This window comes from Rhagoletis pomonella, unplaced genomic scaffold (assembly GCF_013731165.1).
Source record: "Rhagoletis pomonella isolate Grant_MI unplaced genomic scaffold, Rhpom_1.0 Rhpom_scaffold_00009, whole genome shotgun sequence".
In the NCBI taxonomy this organism is placed as follows: Eukaryota; Metazoa; Arthropoda; class Insecta; order Diptera; family Tephritidae; genus Rhagoletis; species Rhagoletis pomonella.
In genome coordinates this window covers 37,075,282-37,095,252 of record NW_023458563.1, presented here as the reverse complement: position 1 = coordinate 37,095,252, position 19,971 = coordinate 37,075,282, and the positions used below count along the sequence as shown (strand labels likewise).

Sequence of the window (19,971 nt, the reverse complement as noted above, 5' to 3'; positions counted from 1 at the left end):
GCATAATGATATCTGTAGAAGCTGCAGGGATGAGGAGGAGTTAGAATCTGTCCAGCACTTCCTTTGCGAGTGTCCAGCACTTCGAGGAAAACGCCTCAAGTATCTTGGGGACCACTTCTTCGAGAATCTGGTTATCTTGAGGAAAGCTCCTCTGGAAGGACTGTTAGGATTCGCCAGAAAATCAAAATGGTTCGAAGACATGTAGGGATAGGCTTCGGGTAACCCCCTTGGGCATCACAATGGGCCTCTGCGGCCTCCGAGTGAACTCTTTTTCAGAGCTCCCCGTTTAACCCAACCTAACCTTCACGAAGTTTAGAGAGTGACTTAGCGACTAGCTAACAGGCTGCGAACAACTTGCAAAGGTCACGCCACAATCCTCGGGAGAGTGGGGGTGGAATACAGCCGCTGTGTCCATCAGGTCACGGAAATTGACTTCAATCGAAACTTCGATATCCATTTTCCTGACAGAAGTGACTGGGAATTTAATATTGCTCTCAGCGATGACGAAATACCCATCTTCACGGACGGCTCCAAAATGGATATCGGAACAGGGTCTGGGGTCTTGTCTCAGAAGCTATCTCTGAGGGAGTCGTATATACTCCCAGACCACTGCAGTATTTTTCAGGATGAGATATATGCAATCCATATGGCGCCAAGGTTGGTGGGCATGATTGACTTAGCTCCATCTAAACTTGCCTTCGTTGTTGACAGTCAGGTGGCTATCAAAGCCTTAGGGTCGGCAACGACTAACTCGTTATGCGTTAAAGAATGCCGAAGATCCCTACAAACTCTACAGCAACACATAATCAATCTTTACTGGGTACCGGGACATTGTGGTGTCCCAGGAAATGAGGAAGCGGACGAATATGCTAGGAAGGAATCTGAGATGGGGCTCGGGGAAGCGACCCAAATCGTGAAACCTTCTTGCGATTTCTGTCTTCAGAAGTCGACAGACTGACTAGAGCAGCTACCAACAGTAGGTGGGTAAACCTTCACACCTGCAGGGTATCGCGATCACTCTGGCCACGGCTCGATGAACGAAGAACAAGGAGTCTATTAAGGCTTTCAAAGTCAAATGTCAGGCTTCTCACAGGAATACTAACGGGACACTGGACCATTGGCCACATGGCCGCCAGGTTCGGAGCCCCGCATAATGATTTCTGTAGAAGCTGCAGGGATGAGGAGGAGTTAGAATCCGTCCAGCACTTCCTTTGCGAGTGTCCAGCACTTAGAGGAAAACGCCTCAAGTTTCTTGGGGACCATTTCTTCGAGAATCTGGATATCTTGGGGAAAGCTCCTCTGGAAGGACTGCTAGGATTCGCCAGAAAATCAAAATGATTCGAAGACATGCAGGGATAGGCTTGGGGTAACCCCCATGGGCATCACGATGGGCCTTTGCGGCCTCCGAGTGAACTCTTCTTTTCAGAGCTGCCCGTTTAACCTAACCAAACCTAACCCTCGGTATGTTTAAAATAGCCTACAAGCTTTTTTGAAGCGGTTATCCATTCATATTCTTCCACAAGAACATCATGTTTTATGGAAAAAAAGTGCAAAAGCCGTCAGCAAAAAAAAATTATTAAAAATCAATGCGATTTTATAGCCGCTCAAACTTGCACTCACTTTACTAGAATTTTATTGTTAAGAAGCTCGAAATTTTGATAAAAAATGTTGGAATTTTCAAAGATCTGTATAAAGTTAGAAAGTGATTTATATAGTTTTTGTTAAAGCATGAACCATATTTTTATAAAAAATATCAAACAAATTATAGCTGAAAAACATTGTAAATATTAAAAACTGGACACCATTCATCCATTTTTGACCGCCGCTGTACATACATATGTGAAAATTACGTGATTGACTCACGCATACTCACGGACACAAAAATGCAGTCACGCACGTGATTTCTCACTGAAAGACACTCATGCTCACGCGTGAAAAAGCCAGACACGACGTCTCACGTAGAAAATCACGTATTTTGCCCATCTCTAATACATACGTTAAATATTTCGAGCTCAACATCGCCTGATAGCAATACCGACATTCTGGGACGGTATTCCTGCGGTCGATGTCTGCTTCAATAAGACGATACTGCACAGTTTGGTGCGTTATGAACGCTATGCCACCACATGCACATTGTATCCGGTGCAATTCAACAGAGTTGAACTGCTGTGCAACTTCGTCTCTTGGATCGCAGCCATTAATATTCCATGCCGGCGCATGAAGACGGTTATCTCCTGACCTTGCTCTTCAAGTCCGTTACAGTTGAATTGTAGCATGTGTGCCTTGGCAGACCAATTGTAATGCGGGGTGTTCGTGAGTTGTGTTGCCTGCCGCCCCCTGCTGTATGTGTTGCAGACGGGGGTGCTGCCAATCACGCGTGTCGCGGAGTCCGGAGCACTCCATAAAGTGGCACCAGCCAAGGCAGGAGCTGCACTTGACTGATGTCACGTTACGGTATATTCAGGACTGACAAACCGAGCTGATTGTCGGAGGGACTAGGAGTTGCCGGCGCCAGCCATATTGCAATATTCACTCTATCTTACCAATTTACTTAAACTGCAATTACTAATTCTTTTTTTCTCATATATTTTAAGTTAGACCTTTAGAAATGAAAACTGCATTCGATTCGCGTACAAACATACAGTCAAACCCCCATATTAATTTTCCTTTAATATCTATAATGCATAAACATCCGTCTCTTAGAATTTTATTATATGTATATATTATACGTACCTTGGTTACTAATGTGTAAATAAAGCCAATCAATGCGATTAAACCCAAACATTCAATGAATTTGTATGAATCTTGCTCAAATTTATAATCAACTGGTGGTGGGTACAATATTGATCGTATAAGTCCACCTTTGGCAGTAATGTTTCCAGTATTAATTACAATCGCTAAAACCTTTTCAGAACCAATATATCGCGTCTGTATAATCTTTGTGCCACAAAAAAGTGTATGGCGCGCATGTTCCTTTTTATCAAATATTAAATCGCGTTTCATTGGCAAGGGAGTTTTTGTTACGGGAACGCTTTCACCTAAAGTAATAGTTATAATGCTTAACATCTTGAAATAAAAAACGAACTTTACATACCTGTAAGCATTGATTCATCCAGAATGCAGTTTCCAGATAAGAGTACAGCATCGCACTGCATCGTACAGCCGTTTGTAGGGATTTCAATAATGTCGCCAGGAACCAGACATTGAGTAGATGTTTCGCAAACTTGACCAGTTTCCGTTACAACCAAAGCAGAGCCGGTATTCAACACAGTTTCACGCAATGAATCCTGATTCTAAAGAAAGTGGAAAAATTTGAGCTACATACTACGAAATGCTTAGCATTTCATTTTTTCGTAATGAGAGTTTTTTGGTGTAGATGAAATGAACAATCGAAAAAGGATGGCACGCTGCATTTCTTACACATGTTCACAGTGAAAAACCTTAAGTTGTAAAAATATACACAGTTGTGGTCAGCTGATTAAGTGACCTTTTGACCAGTTTTGGCTATTTTTCTTTTTTGATTTGTTCTTAATATTTTTTTTAAGTCTAGCACATAACACAACCAGTACCACATAAATCCACATTTGAAACTTCGTACAAAAATTATGAAAAATTTAGCAAACTTGAATTACAACCAAAAATTTAAAATTTTTTATTCAGAATTTTTTTAAAATTGCACAGCAACCAACTGAAACTTAATGGGCTATAAAACTACTCACCTACAAATTTAAAATTTTTGGCTGTAATTGTTAGTTTGTCGAATTTTCGTAATTTTCGTACCGAGTTTGAAATGTGGATTTATGTGGCGCTGCTATGGAATGTATTACGACTTTTATAAAAAAAAAATATAAACCTTAAATAAACAAAAGAAAACTAGTCGAAACTGGTCAAACAGTCACTTAACTTAACCAGCAATTTACAAACCTTTTTAGTTTGAATAATTGACATCCCTATCCCAAACATAGACATGAGCAGTATTACACAGGCATAGTAATAATAATCATAGGTGAACCATAATAATACGGAAAATATTTGAAAAACATAGAAAGGATTCAACATTTCCAATACAAGTAGAGTTTTTAGGTCTTTATAAGGAATAGTTATTTCGTTTGGTCCATAGGCTAAGCGGCGAGATATTTGTTCCAGAGCTGGTAAGCCCTTCTGCTGATGAAAATATGCACTCGAAACGTTTTCATCAAGTCCCTTTATTTTATTAAATGATTGAGTTTGATTGTCCCAGGCGTAACGCAATTGCTTACAATTGAAAACTCGTACACTATTGCTATCTGCAAAGTAATAAAACGGAAAATATAATTTATAGTATACTACATTTGTGGAGCACATAATACAAAATTAAGCACAGATAGTTTTTATCATGATACAAAAAAGAAGGTAGTTTCATTTAATGACATTTGTTGTTGTTGTTAACCATTTGACTTTTAATAAAATTATGACATTTCATTAAATTCATGCTACCTGATCACGAGCAGTAAATTTTTTTTTTTGAGGTAGTTTCATTTAATGGCATTCGTTGTTGTTGTTAACCATTTGACTTTTAATAAAATTATGACATTCCATTACATTCATGCTACCTGATCACGAGCAGTAATATTTTTTTTTTTAAGCAGAAGATTTCATCAGTCTACTCAAAGATGTCGAATATGATGAATCTGAAAATTAATGCATAATCTCCAAAATGGGGTCGACGAAAGTAGACTTCAGAACGGATGAATCAAAATTATACGTATGCTAATTGCTTATAGGAGGGGCGCTATGCGCAAGCCGAATTCAAGTTTTTTGCATACATTGGAAATTTTAAATTCGAAATTTGTTGAAGCTAATGGTGATACGCTAACCACAAAGCCTAATTTTTTGCAAAATCTGAGAGAATTTAAAAAGTAAATTTTCACGAATTTCATCACAAATCACGAATTTCATGTGAACAAATATTCCCAAAAATTATAAAGCAAAGCAAAAATAATTTTTCCCAATTTGTTTTTGTTTTGCATGTTAATGAGAACAATTTATTCACATGGAATTGGCGATTATTTGATTTGATTTGAAGATTTATTTGGAAAGAGCATTCTTTAGAATTTGATTTTTAAATCGCAAGATTGCATTCAAAATAAGAAAATGAAAAAATAACAACATAATGCTCTCGTGATTTTTATTATAAAATAAAAATAACAATTTCAATGAAGTCTCCTTTGAAATTACACATTTTATATATTTTTAATAAAAAAAGGTGCGAACCACGTAAGTAAAAAAATTACCAAGCACTGATAATGATATTTGATTTGAAATATTATTAAATTGGTATAAATGTGGGAAAGAAAATACTCGGATTTATTGTTTTTATATTATCAAAGTGGCAAGGCCGTTGAAGATACTCACAATTTATGAAACTTCAAAAAATTGTATTATCCGTCAAAAGTTGTTTATTGAAACTACCTTCTTTTTTGTATCATGGTTTTTAGTGTTTTCAAACTAATATTTGTTATACTTTATATGTAAGTCAAGTTAAAAGGGTTGTCATTGTTCGGTATTTTGGGTATAATACCAGTTTTAAACAGCGGGTTTTCCCTACTCCATAAAAAAAATGTTGTACGTAGCAGGAAACTCCAACCCAAGATAACTGGGAGAATGTATAAGCAGATTGGTCGGAGAATGAATAATAGAATTAATGCACACAAGCGGGAATAACATTAGGTATGTCGACAGGGAACTAATGGATGAGCATGATGTTATGGTCTCTTACTGAGAGCATTTGGGGCTTGCTATGCAAATGTTGTTCAGGCGCATCAGAAGCGATCCTGTCGTTGTCCGGAGCGCGGCGTTTTGGCAAGTCTGTAGTCCTGGCGAACAACTGGTGCAGCATAATTCAGAACCGGCCGGCCAATTGCCTGGTATGTTCCCACCAACGTCTCGTCGTTTTTGTTGTTGTAGCGGCTACTAAACCCCGCTCTGGTCGACCCATCCATTAAGGTTCCCTAGATAGTCGGGTCTACATAACCGGAACGACCCAGATTTATGTATGTGCATATATCTGACCGAGGACTGTTACTCCAGCATCACTCCCCAAGAACTCTTTGGGGAATTTGACTGCAGCTACAACAACATCTGTTTCATCTAAGGGAAGGCCCAGGAAGTGCACGACTTCTGCAGGGTCTGTTCATAGGGGCAGGGGCGTTTGTTAGTTGGGAGTTTGGGGGTATGCGCAGAGGTGCCGTGAGTCATATGGCGACTCTCCGCATACCATACATTGGTTTGGTCGTTTATTCTGCAAAGGTATGAGGTCTGTATGCAGTTGCGTTACCGTTTACTTTCGAGCAAAGGTCATAAATTCCATTCCCAGACGCCATTATCGAGCAATCGTCAGCATAAGAGACAATTCTGACTACCTCTGGTGGTTGAGCGAGCTTTGAAATATAATTAAATAATAGTGGTGTATCCTACACCACCCTTGGAACCCCCTGTTTAATTTTTCTTGGTTTACTGTTTCTGTCTCTGAAGATTACTGACGAATGTCGACCCCTCAGATAATCCGCCGACCACCGTTTTAGTCCCTGTGGGAGACGTCTCGTTGTTTTTGACCCAGGTGCTTCCGACAAGCGACATGAGCCCATAGTCTTGCAGATTAAACATTGAAAAAAAGTTTGAAAGGCCGCCAGTAAAGAGGTTACCAGGGCAGGCAGGAGGAAGCAGGTAGGCGGCCGCTGTGGCTGAGTAGTTAGAGGTGCGTACTACCACTCCGTGGGACCCTGATTCGATCTCTGATCAGGGCGGTAAATTAATTAATAAAAAAATTTTCTAACTGTGGTCGCCCCTCGACAGGCAATGGCAAGCCTACTGGTGTATTTCTACCATGAAAAAGTTTCTCATAGAATCCATTTGCAGTTCGGAGCCGGCGTAAAGCTGTAGGTATAACAACATCAAGACGCACACCACAAATTGGAAGTGAAGGTCGATCAAACAGTTAGCAAAAGTGTAAGCACCGGGTCCAGGTCTTCGTAGATCCACGTAACGTTAAGGAACGTCGTGGGGTCGTTGGTTGTATACTACTTAGGTCATATGCTTCTGGGTGCGGTGAACCTGGGAAGAAAAGACTAGCCCTAGTAAGGTTTTCATAGTGGGAAATGTGCTGTTTTTTCCTGTTGCCCGTGACACGACCTGCGATCGACACAGTAAACAACTTCCAGGTTAGACAAATGCATGATTCTTACTTTACATAGGACCGGTGGTTTAATATATAGTTTAATGTTTACATGGTTAAAATTTTACGTACATTTGAATTGTGCTGAGGAGAAATGTAAACTTATATGCAAACTGTTTTCATTTATTTCCACATTATCTCGCTGTGTTTGCATTGAGAGCGTATTCTTGTTCCTAGCACTTCCATCTTTGGCCGTTAGCGATGGAAGCAAATGTTCCCGCTGCTGCATAGTTTCTCTGGAAAAGGTTAAAAATACTATCATGAACATACAAACCTGTCTTCAGAAACTTACTTTAGTACGGAGGCATTTAATTCCTGTATAGTCTTCACATAATATATTTTATGTTTGTTTTGATAATTCTCTTGTATTAAAACTTTCTCAGCTATATCTAATGGGCACTTGACATGCGTAGAAATTAAGTACCAATGCCGCCACCAGTGCATTATTAGCCGCAATAGGCCACCGGTAAGGCATATACAAATCCAACATAGCAGCATACGCAGGCGCGATCGCTTATAACCCGTTATTTGCATTTCATCGTCTTCGCTTGAATTTAGTAAACCAACGCATAGTTTGGGATCTAGAAGAAAGTAAAGACAAACATTTTATTAGATTATTTATTAAGAAAACAAGGGACTGAAAACAGTTCAATGTGATATTGAATTATACCTGCAGCAACACGATCTATTTTATTACACATTGCAAAAAATTATTTCGTGGTTTATCAGTTCAGTTATTAGAAGTATTAAGAAGTAGAAATACTAACTGTACTTTGTCGAACACTGCGGCCCAAATATTTTAACAGCAGTAACGGGATCTCAGATGATAAAAAAGAGAAAAAATATTGATCGCTTAAAAAAATTTTAAATGTATGTCAAATGAAACGACGGTACTTCGTACGCTAAATTGGAAAGTCCAACATTCAAGCCCGGGCTGATTTATCTCAACTGGTCAATAACCGTCAATCAATCCTATCTTGAACGATGTGCGAAAGACTATCTTAACTCGATGAACTATTCTAACTTTGTAAATACATACTAACTCAGCGCTGTCAAAAAAACTACAGTTGTGTTCGTTTGAAAAAGCCAGCAAGAATTAGCCGGTAACAAAATTTAGAGAATAAAGTATCTTACTCTCTCAAAGAGAGAAACTTACAAAGTGTAGCGCGAACAGGATTGGCAGAAATTTGCAAGCTTCACTGCCAGCTGGCGTGCACGAAACATAATAATTTTTTTATTATTATTTCAAGTGGAAAATAAAATAGGACATATACGTATATTTCTTCTTATTCTGACGTTCTTCAACATAAGCTTGAAATTCTTTGTTGTAGTTACTGGAGGATTTCCCATATCAACAGTGGAGTCGACTGCGTTCCGATTACGAATACAGCTTTTTCATGGGAGTACCTTCCAAATCATTGAAGTTAATTAAATTAATTGAGTAAACAAATAATTACATACTTCTTTCATTAGTAAATCGCACCAAGGTTGTACATTTTTCAATTTAACGAACTTGATTCAAATTATTATTGACAAAAATGCAACCGTATGCCGATAGCGAACAGAACTTAACCTAACTCAGGCGCGCCCTTTTGTGTCTGATTTAGGATAGTTTGTTACTACAAAGTTAGGATAGTTCGTCGGGTTAAGAAAGAGCGTATTTCAAAACGACCAAATACAAAGAAGCAATCCCTTTTATTTCTAAACGTCAGTAGATTGTAATGCTAAACAACCACGGTTAGATGCTAGTTTTCTACTATGTTGCGCAAGTTAGGCTTTTTCTTCTAGTACGGTTTAGAAATAAAAGACTGATACTTTGTATTTTGCCGTTTTGGAATGCACCCATAGATAATTGATGGCTGTCGGCTAGTTAAAATCGATGTGTGTCGTTGCAGATGTCTTTTTTAAATGTACCACTTTATAATTTGAGCAACTTGAATACAAACATGCAGTTTCTCGCCTCAAGATAGTCGAAGATATCGCAACCCAGAGGTTTATTTCTCCATGGAGTGATGTGATCGTACTTTCTAATACCATAGACGTAGCGTGTGACGTTACTAAATGTTACCTCGATTTTTTGTGCATACGCTGAGTCAAGTTTACTGTAAACTAGTCCGGAATATGTTATCTGGGGTACGATAAGCTGAAAGGCTAGTTTACGTCTCGTTTCCAATGGGGTAAATGGTGCAGACATTTTCAGGCTACGTAAGGCAGCAAAAACGCCGCTTACCACTTTATTAATGTGGTCGGTTAATCTGGAATTAACAACAAAGCCCAGATTATTAATTTTATCAGTTAACAACAGAGCAGTGGTACCAATCCAAAGCTTCGGAATATCCTCGACATGCACATCATTACTACTTATCGGTAAAACATACGATTTAGTCATTAAAAAGTAAGCAGTTGTCACGTGCCCATACAGAAATGGCGGACAGATCAAAATTAATTTTGAAGCACATGTCTTCAATTAGACCAATACGACTCGACAAGTATAGTTGGACATCGTCGGCGTACGCATGAACATTCATATACAGGCATACAGAGAACACATCGTTAACGAAAATACTAAACAAGAGTGGACCTAGCTAACTAGCTTTAATTATTTGTTTATAAAAATATAGCATATTCTTTAACAAAAACCCTATAAATCCAAGATTGAATCTTTGTGCAACATTTGAAAAATATCGGCCTTTTTAATAAGATTTTTTAGTAATATTTTGAGTAAAGTAACTAGGACTTACTGTTGAGTTTTGGATTTTTTTTGTTGACGATGTCAGTTATTTTCTTTCATACGAAGCATTTTCGACGGCTTTTTGTGTGCAGAAGCGGGCGACATCTTTAACAAACAAATTCCCAAAAATCAATGGTAATTCCGATAGGCTTTAAACTTGCACTTTGTTATAGTAAAATTGAATGGGCTACAAAAATGCTACTCAAATATAGAAATTTTTACGAGAGATTGTTGATTTCTTTTGAAGCTTTGCACAAAGATTGTAACTTAGATTTATATGGTTTTTGTTGTTCACTACCGTTCTTAACGGCTAAAATAAATTAATAAGTAACGGTTTAATCAGAATTACCTCGAAATATAGCAGAATGTTCACTTCTGCTAAAATGCGCACATTAGCCATAAATTGTCTAACGACCAGGGAACGGATTTTATGGAAATTGCCTTTTTTTCTGCTAAGAGATAGAGTATTTTCGATTAAGAATACCACGATTTAGCTTTCCCTGAATCCATATATACACATTTGATGCAGCGTTGCCGATTTGCTTAAATTTAAGCAAAATTGCTTAAGTTTTTCCTGCCTGTTAAGATATTAAACTTTTCTTCGTTTTGTTAAATATTTTTATTAAAAAAGTCAAAAATAATAACTTTCCTCAAAAATTCATAGTCAGAATAGTTAGTATTTCAATAAATTTTTCAAATTTATTTTAGTAAGACTGTCATCCAGATCCCACATGAAGTTCCAGCAAATGTTGCTCTACGCAATTCCTGATCTGCGGTCGTCGCATTTTCAAACCTCCGAGGGTACTTCTGCCATGAAATCGCTTCTCATAAAAACCATTTGCCATTCGGAGGCACCTAGAACTTTAGGTCCCTTCATTTGCGTGACAAGATCAACACGTATATTTTGGATAACATGATGCCTAACTCGTTTTTTGCATGTATTCAAAAAACTAGCGAAGGGGCAGATAACTATTAAGTATAGGAGTATGTGTTGAAAGCCTGAAAGAATGTGTAATAGTTTTCAAATTTAGCAACTGTTAGGTCCGATTTCAGACGGCCTACTTAAGTAGATATTGTTGATTAACTTCCACTATTCCTTTTCAGATCATACATTTAGTCTGCACTTAAATGGCCAATTTTGCTATTTAAATATGAGATATTTAACCCAGTGTTTATACCAAACAACCACGATTGATTGGTAGGTTGTTTAATCAATCCCACCAAATCCCACCCAAAACAATCAGCTGTTCAGCAGAAAATGTAAACAAACATGCAAATGCAACAACAATTTCAAGGAATAAGTAGCAGTGCTGCCAACTGTTGAGCATATTTAAACGAAGTTGATCTGAAACCCAACGAAAGCTAAATGGCATTTAAACAACAATCCACAATTAAACTTAAGTGCCGTTTAAATATTCATTTGAAATTGGCCCTTAGACTATAACATCCTTACTTTTGACGACAAAACTCAGCCTTAGAGAGCCTTTACTTACTGACCTGCTTACTTTTTATTTCTATAACCAATTTACCAAGCTCAGGAAGAAACATACAGTAACTCCAGGCATTTTTCGTTTTAATAAGACCAGATAAATAAGTTGCTTAATTTTAACGGGATTTGTTAAACTTTGTCAAAGTTTTTGTTAAACTTTATTTTTCGGGCGCGGCAACACTGATTTGATGTTGCTTTTTTGCCTTTTTTAAGATATTTGCATTTTCTACCTTAAAAGCCAGTATGCAGCTCTCAAAAACTCCATATAAAATGACGTACAAGAAATGGCTAAAAGTGAAAGTACATACCATCGAATGCGTCGCCGTCACCGTCACCATCACCGTCAACGATGCTTATGCGTCAAGTTACACACTATCCGTTTGACGTTGCGTCCGAAAAATCATAAACGCAGCAAAGTGCGTAGAAAAGCGCTTGCATTGCCACGTTAGTTACCGATATGGCTACGGATCGGGCTAAATACCGCTATTGGATAATGTTTTGCTCGATCTCCGAGAAAGATCACCGAAAGAGTCATTAAACATTTTTGAAAAAAATTCGAAAAAACGATAGGAATTTTGCTTAGAAAAATACGCTATTAATTTGGAAGGAGAGTATAAAGTAAGGTTAGAACAATGGAAAAATCAGCTAAGAGAAAAGCCATTCCCAAAATAAGCAGCAGAAAAAATTACTGGTCTCTACTCGGTAAATCAAGTCCTGTAATTTAACGCAATTTGACAAGTTGATCTCAATCGCATAGTTTCCTAAAACACCCGCTTCTTTTGAATTTTTTTATTACTTTTGATTACACGATATTGGCGTCCTGTAATGTCATTGATGGCCTGTGTTCGAAAATAAACGCCTTCTCTCTCAACTATGTAGCTTGCTTCTTTACCGCAAAGTAATACCAGACCGACATTGAAAACATGTTTTCGTTGCTAAAACTAGTTTTCGACCTAAAACTTGTATTTCGTTCATGTAAAATCTGTCAAACGAAAACCAGTTTTCGCTGAAAACTACTTGAAAACTCACGTTCCACTCATTCCAATCAGTTTCTTCACTAGTTTCTTTCGATTATTTGTCGAAGTGGAATTCATATTTTATCATATTTAATACGCCATTTCGGATTTATTGTTAATTGGCTGGCCAAAGTAAAATAAGAATGAAAGTAAAAGGTTGTAAATGAAAGGAAAATGAAGAAAAAGTATTTTGGTTTTGTTTTTGTGTAGCAAAACTGTAATCAAAGGATGTAAGAAATGTCAACGAAAGCACTAACAGCCGGTGTGAACCACCAGGGGAAGAGCATCGGATACCTCGGGAGACCCACCGAAATTTGGCGCAGTTACAATCTGAAGCAGAGTAAACTCTTTCTCATCCGGACTCGATGCCGACGTACCCAAGGTATGTCCCGCAAGTGAAGATTCCCTGCATACGACTAACCACCCACTCAAGTACCACCCCTTCTCCTCTCGTCCGACCTCGTTGCAACAGAACTTTTCCTAGGCCTATCATTATTTGAGCTTGACCACGATTGAAAGACTAACCCACTAGGCTTAGTAGCCACTACAACAACAGCTTAAGATGGATAAAAACTCTCTTATCAAAGCAAAAGTAGTGGAGAATAGTGGCATCAGTTCTCTAAATATTTTTTATTTTAAACTTAATCGACATAGGAAATTTCACGATTTCCGTATTTCTTCGACTAAAATTCTTTATTTGGGTTTGATTTACAATACCAGTTTAATTAGTTACAATTACTAACAATAAGGTAGTGAGAAAATGTTGTTTTTTTTATCTCTTTCAGAAATAAAAACGCTTTCGGATGCACAAAAATTAGTCTTCATAGAGTGATAGTCTAGAAAAGCAGGACAAATAGTAACTGTTAATTGGAGTTATCAAATAATATAAAAAACAAATGTAAATTTTTTTCCAGCTAAAAATTGTTACACCTGTTCCAAATACGCTGACTTGTGGCACCGACTTTATTAGGCTAATAAGCTTTTCAGGGTGTAATGCCCTACCCTATTGTTTTTAAAATAAGTATTAGGTTCTTTCCCGTACATCCCGGACCGGATCCGGTGATTAGAGAGTAAGCGAAAAATTTGCCTTCAAAAATGGAACAATGCGTACGGGAACGCAAAAAACCACATTTCGTGCCCAGAATTTAAGAAATAGCCCTGACGGAAACAAGTGATTTTTTTAAATCAAGTAATTGAAATACTTCTTTAAAACAAATGCAATGAGTAAATGTTTCGAATTTTTATACTCTTTTCGTTCAAAAAAACAATTTGTGTCTTGGAAGTATGAAAAAGCATCTGTGAAGTCAAGAACGCAAGCGTATTCAAAATACTGCCTTTAAGTTGTGTAAACCAAATTCATTTTAACCCTCTAACCGTTTTTTTTAAATAATGATTTTAAATCACCCATAATTTTAGATGTTGGTAATTAGGGAAACTCAGTTTCAATTTACCTGTGAAAATACGTACGCTAGGTGTAAAAACTGCGTAGGTGTAAAACGGTTTAAGGTATACAAAAATTCGGACATACATTTGTATGTAATACAAGAAAAATGTTTTATTTCTTCTAATATTTGATCAAAAATATGTATAAACGAAAAAAATAAAAATAAATATAATTCAAAAGACCAAATATAAAACTAGAGGAGGGATATTACTGTCTTATTTAGTGTGAATGTTCGTAAACAAGTTTTTATTAGGCGCCTAACACAAAATTTAGTATTTCATGTAATATATACATACATATATGGTTATTAATTTTTTGCAATGTTTACATAGATTTTTTCCCAAGTTATCCATATTTGTCGAAATTTTGGGAAGGGCATGCAGATGAAAAGCAGAGGCACCTCACGACGTACAAAAATCACGTTCTACCAATGCCTCATTATCCCGTCCTTTTTATATAGCGCATAAGCCGGGGCACGTAGAGAAATAACTGTATGAGCCTGACGCTACGTTGAAAATAAACTCCGACTCGGCTTCCTTGGGTGAGAGTAAAAGCAATGGCGCGAACGAACACTATAGAATGAGCAATAGAAGGAGGACCTGTCTACACTTCCTATAACAACTTCGCTAAGAAAAAGAGGCAGTTGACGAAGCTGTTTGGTATCGGCCAAAACAGAAAAACATTTGAAGTTCCTTATATGAAAGGAGACAAAAATACACCCCACTGATGAGGTGATCGGGCTGTACTTACTCAATATCTCAAACCGTCAAGTCGTTTGGGTTTTTGCATCCTCTGTTGCTAGGACCCAATTAGTGGTCATATGATTATATAACCCGTGGCTGGCCACAGTTATTCAAGGCCTCTTCTCGAACGAAATGCTTCGCATACTGGGCGATATATCAAGCTCTTAAGCTTTATCTGTTACAGCGGTTCTTTTGATGGGCGGGAGACCCCCTTTTCTACCACTCGAAGGAAGCGTTATAAATACAAAGGCTAAACTTCACCTTCAACACCCCTAAAACAGGACTACAGTTTCTAAAAAAAATGCCAATTTGATCCACAACCTTCGCCTCGATTAAAGCTTTGGCACCAACGAGATTTCATACGGTGGGAAAAGTAACAAAGGAGGTACAAAGCAGATGCAAACCGCACCCACCATTGCAAATACTCCTTAGTAGGGGATGCCTGAGGCCTGTGGATGCACACTGGGTCTAAGGCAAGGTCTTGGACTTCACCAAAACATTCATTTCATTTATTGAACATTTTGGCTTACATCTACATACATAAGTTACAGTTGTTAATAAATGTAATTCAAACAAATAGTTCTAATTACATAACGACATTAATTCAGATATAAGAAAAGATAAGGCATTTTGTATATTAAAATTAACATAGTATTAAATACCATCTCTAGTAAAGTTATAAATACAGCGGGGTGGCGTTAAGAAAAATAAAATAAAATGGTTAAAATTACAATATAAAGCAGAAGAATAAAAAAAAAATATTTATTAATATTAATATTAATAAAATCGAAAAAATTATTGACATACACAAGTACGAGCCGAAAGATGAACATCAAACGGAGGTTTAAAAGCAACAAAATTTAGGTAATGGTCCGTAGCAAAACTTCGACTTCATTGTATGAAAGGTTCAGAAGGAAGGATTTCACGTTTTTCAAAAAATTTTGAAGAATTCTTATGTCGCGTATACTGGCAGGTAGCGCATTAAATAATTTACGAGATACTATTGTATAAAATCTGCAGGAATGAGTAGTTCGCGAAGACGGGACAGGAACAAGAGGGTATGACTTTTTCCTCAGATAATAGTTGTCCGATTTGACACTATGTAGGTACCCGCATCTAATGTAAAAAATTTTTTAAAACTTTGAAATAATATAGGTCCCTCACTGGAAGAATTTTCAGATTTCTAAAGAGTTCTCTGGAGGGATGCACACGATTCGCGTCACATAATTTCCTAACAACGCATTTCTGCAAGGTCAGTAGAGCTTGAATTTTGTGTAAGGGGCGCCTCCCCAACAGCTGATACCATATGATAATTTTGAATTGAATAACGCATAGTAAACACACTCCTCTATATAGAAACCAAAAAGCAACTTCCAAAAATATACTACTATGAAATGCACTTGAATATGTCAATTTTGGCGTTAATCGTTTCGACCGTCTACAGACGGTCATCAGAAAACACTGTAAATATATATATAATTTTTGTTCAGTTCATAATAAAGTACTGAATTATGAAAATAAATAATGTTTCCTACTTACTAAAAAAATTTTCAAGTCTTTAGAAAAATAATTACTGAATAAATACCGGAACTACAAAATGTCTATTTATCACAGTAATTTATTTCACCTTTAACACTGACTCACAACTTTAACTGACCCATGCACTCAAAATATAAAACACAAGGAGCATATTAGTTTGAATTCACAAAGCACATAACCATTAAAACCCGTTGTTATGTTTTTTAATATTGTTATCTACTTTTAGTAACATTTATTAGCAAAAAAGCAATGACCGTCTACAGACGGTCATAACGGTTAGAGGGTTGAAGTAGTTGAAATTAAATGCAGATTCGGACAGTCGACTTGCTGCTTGCACACAATTCAAACTGAACATTTGAAAGCACATTTATATGTCTGGCTGTAACTGAGTGTGCAGAAATGTTTGGTGTTACTTGTTAGCTTCCAGAACGTCCGGGTTCGAGTCCAACGGAGGCAACATGTGAAAATGATAATAATTTCTTTTTTTGTGTCTCTTAAATATGAAAAAGCATCTATGAAGTTCAGAACGAAAGCGTATTCAAACGAAACATACTGACTTTGAAGTTGTCTAAGCCAAATGCATTTTAAAGTAGTATAAAATACATGCAGGAAAATGCAATTGACTGCTTCCTAGGACATCGCCATGTTAAATAAATGAGTGAGAATTTAAATTAGTTATCATTGAAAATAAAGTAACTAACTAATTCAATTTCCCGCAGGAAGCTTATTCACGTGGTCTTTGGTTTTGACACTTGAATTGAATTTTGGTTTCACAAATTTGATTGTAGTAATAAATAAGCATATAGGGATTGAAAATATATGTAAACACAGAACAGCTGATATGCACGTTGACACTTTATCCATTTTTACCCAGAGAATAAGTCCGGGCTATTTGGGCAGGAAGTAGAAGACACTTACGATCCAATATGTTCCAATTTTCGCTCTCTATTACCCATTTTTTAGGTACCTATTATAACCTTAACCACTCGTTAAGAAGTACTGCCTGAGAAGGGTTAAAATAATAACTGTAGTAAGAGTAGTTTATGCAAAAAGTGATCATTATACATTGCACATCAAAGCTTTCCAAATGTCAACATTTTATTTGTTTTCTACTTCTTTTCTTCTACTTAGTACTTCTAACAATTTAGCTCAATGTTACGACCGAGTGGTCAACGGACGGTACAGCACACTTCACAACGACGTTGGCGATCCACACCGAGACGCGGCGATTCGTTGCGATGTTTCGATCGCGTTGGGCGCGCGCATTCGACATTCTACGTAACACCCACCGTAAGCGACTGATTCACATACTCACGCAAGGTTTTGCTAACAAACCTTATTCAAATAATAACTCACATGGTGATAAAATTCAAAACTCGTTTGCCGATATGATTGTTAGGAAACTCAATACCAATCAAAAAAATTTCTACATTTCCAAATTCAAATTTGAGTCCGAGTACGCATTTCAATACTTGGCTATTAATTAAAATAATTACGAACAATTTACTACTTGCTTTTAAAAATTCCACACACATTTACAAGCACATATATACATATGTATCTACATACTGCACACATATGTGTGTACATATGTATGCCAGTTGAAAGTACTGCGACTTAAAAGAGACACTCGAAATATTTGAAGGTTGTACACAAGATGCTTGCTTATGGTGGTATATGATATATAGCCCTTTTGGGTTGGCCTTACGCAGCAGTCACAGTACAAGTAATTGCCAATGCCGGGGTTTAAATGAAAAATTTTCATAGAAGAGCGCAAAATCCAATCGTTGATCATATAAACAAATTAACACTGTGTAAAAGTGAAAACGAACTTTTCAAGTGAACAATTCAAGAACCTAGGTTTAAAATATTTCGAACTCCAGAAATTCTCAACTTATTAATAAAAAAACCATTTATATATGATTGTGCAGATAAAACGATTTGTATTTTAGATATTTGTTAAACTAGTGTGGTTTTAATATGCAATCACAAAGAAGATCGATCGACCTATCTCGACAACCAGTTTGAAAACGCCCTATCTCAAAAAACTTTTCAAGAACGCCCTATTTCAGAATTCGGTTCAAAAACGCCCTATCTGAGCACATTTTCAATACATTTTGAAGTGAGATAGGTCGTTTTTGAACAGAATTCTGAGATAGGGCGTTCTTTAACCAAATAAAATAAGGTGTTTTTCAATAAAATTTTGAAATAGCTCGATCTTCCACTCCGCAGTCGATATGTAGTTGCATTGGATGTCAAGTTCTATATTTGAACATTAAACGATTTTGTGCTGAAAATGTATTTGCTTAGACTTTGAATGTTTATTTATTTTTTGAAACGTACAAAATTAAAAAAAATACTCTAGCGAGTATTGTATCTTATTTGTATGTGCAGGTATACTATATACTCTTACAACTCGGCCGTCCTGACAAGCATAATCACCTGATTCTACTCCGTATGTGGGCGTAGAGCACCGGTTCCTGCTTCGTCATGAGCACGTCTACCAAACCCGCCATTTTCTACGTGCAGCACACTTAATTATCGACGCACTCCCCGTTGTAGGATCGCCGTGTCAACATCTCGACTTCCGGTCATTGCTCGTACCGTGTTCCACCCATTGTTTCTATCATTGTCCGCTCCATTGTTTGCACCGTTAGGTTAGGTAGGACGGCAGTCCAGAAGTAGGACTCACTTAGACTCAGGGTCATTTTTTTTTCTTTATTCACGCTATTTGTGATACCGCATGAGGGTTTTTTAATTATCCCCGTCCCCTGTAAACCACTTGGTGCTTAGCAAGAAAGTGCAAAGGCTTCTGACGTCCACCTCTTTGAGGTCATCGAGATCGTCAAAAAAATAGCTCCCGAGAGCTTTTGCTCTCCGTTTTGACAGAGCGGGGCAATGACATAGAACATGTGGGATGGTTTCCTCTTCGTCTACATCCATGCAACTTCTGCCGTAGTCGTTCCAGGATGCGCCCAGCCCAGCTGCGTGTAATCCGATCAGACAATGTCCGGTGAGAACTCCAGTCACTATGCGAATGTCCTGCCTCCCTAGATTAAGTAGAGACTTAGTGCGTTGGATGTGCGTGGCGGGCCAGAGGGTTTCGGCAATGTTACAGGTCGGTTCCATTCGCCATCTTTCATTTGCAACTTCTACGAATTTTTTATTCAGTAGATATTTGTATGTCTGAAGAGGGATTCCGAGAGTATCCCTTATGTCTGTATCAGGCAATGTCGTTCCATGACGCGCGAGCTCGTCAGCGTTGCAGTTTCCCTGAATGTCGCAATTGCCAGGTACCCAGACAACGTGCGTGCTGAACGTCTCAGCCATCTCGTTGAGAGATCCGCGGCATTGAGCAACTAATTTTGAAGTCAGCGACATATTTCCCAGAGATTTTACTGCCGCCTGGCTGTCGCTGAAGATGTAGATATCATGACTAGGAATCGTATCACACTGGACCAGTGATGCGGTCTTTGAGATAGCCATCAGTTCCACCTGAAAAACACTGCAGTAATCAGGGAGGCGGAAGCTTAATGATATGCCTATCTGTTCCGAATAGACCCCACCACCTACTCTTTTTTCGAGCTTCGATCCGTCAGTGTAGACATGGAAGGGTCGTAAACATGCGCTGGAAGTGCGGGTGGATGGAATTTAATCGGTTGTAGGAAACTGAGTAAGGTTGTTTAGAATTTTGCAGTGACCGATATGTGGATGCGTTCATTTATTGGTCGCGTTGAGCCAAATGGCGGTACTACATGCCACCTTTTTTGCGTATAGATCCGTCGAGAGAAATGCT

At 37.6% G+C, this 19,971-nt stretch overlaps 1 protein-coding gene across 4 annotated transcripts in view; it reads right to left on the bottom strand.

The window, feature by feature from the left end:
• LOC118745766 (probable cation-transporting ATPase 13A3) overlaps positions 1-19,971 on the bottom strand; it is a 144,022-nt gene that overhangs the window by 23,001 nt on the left and 101,050 nt on the right. For 3 of the 4 annotated variants that reach the window (XM_036479419.1, XM_036479423.1, XM_036479420.1), the window contains 5 exons: positions 7,506-7,794; positions 7,286-7,449; positions 3,925-4,286; positions 3,095-3,293; positions 2,734-3,038 (listed from right to left, as the gene is read on the bottom strand). In XM_036479419.1, coding sequence (XP_036335312.1) covers positions 2,734-3,038; positions 3,095-3,293; positions 3,925-4,286; positions 7,286-7,449; positions 7,506-7,794 — 1,319 coding nt within the window. Of the gene's footprint in view, positions 1-2,733; positions 3,039-3,094; positions 3,294-3,924; positions 4,287-7,285; positions 7,450-7,505; positions 7,795-7,883; positions 7,904-19,971 lie in introns of those variants that run through there. The other variant, XM_036479421.1, reaches the window with a different exon arrangement.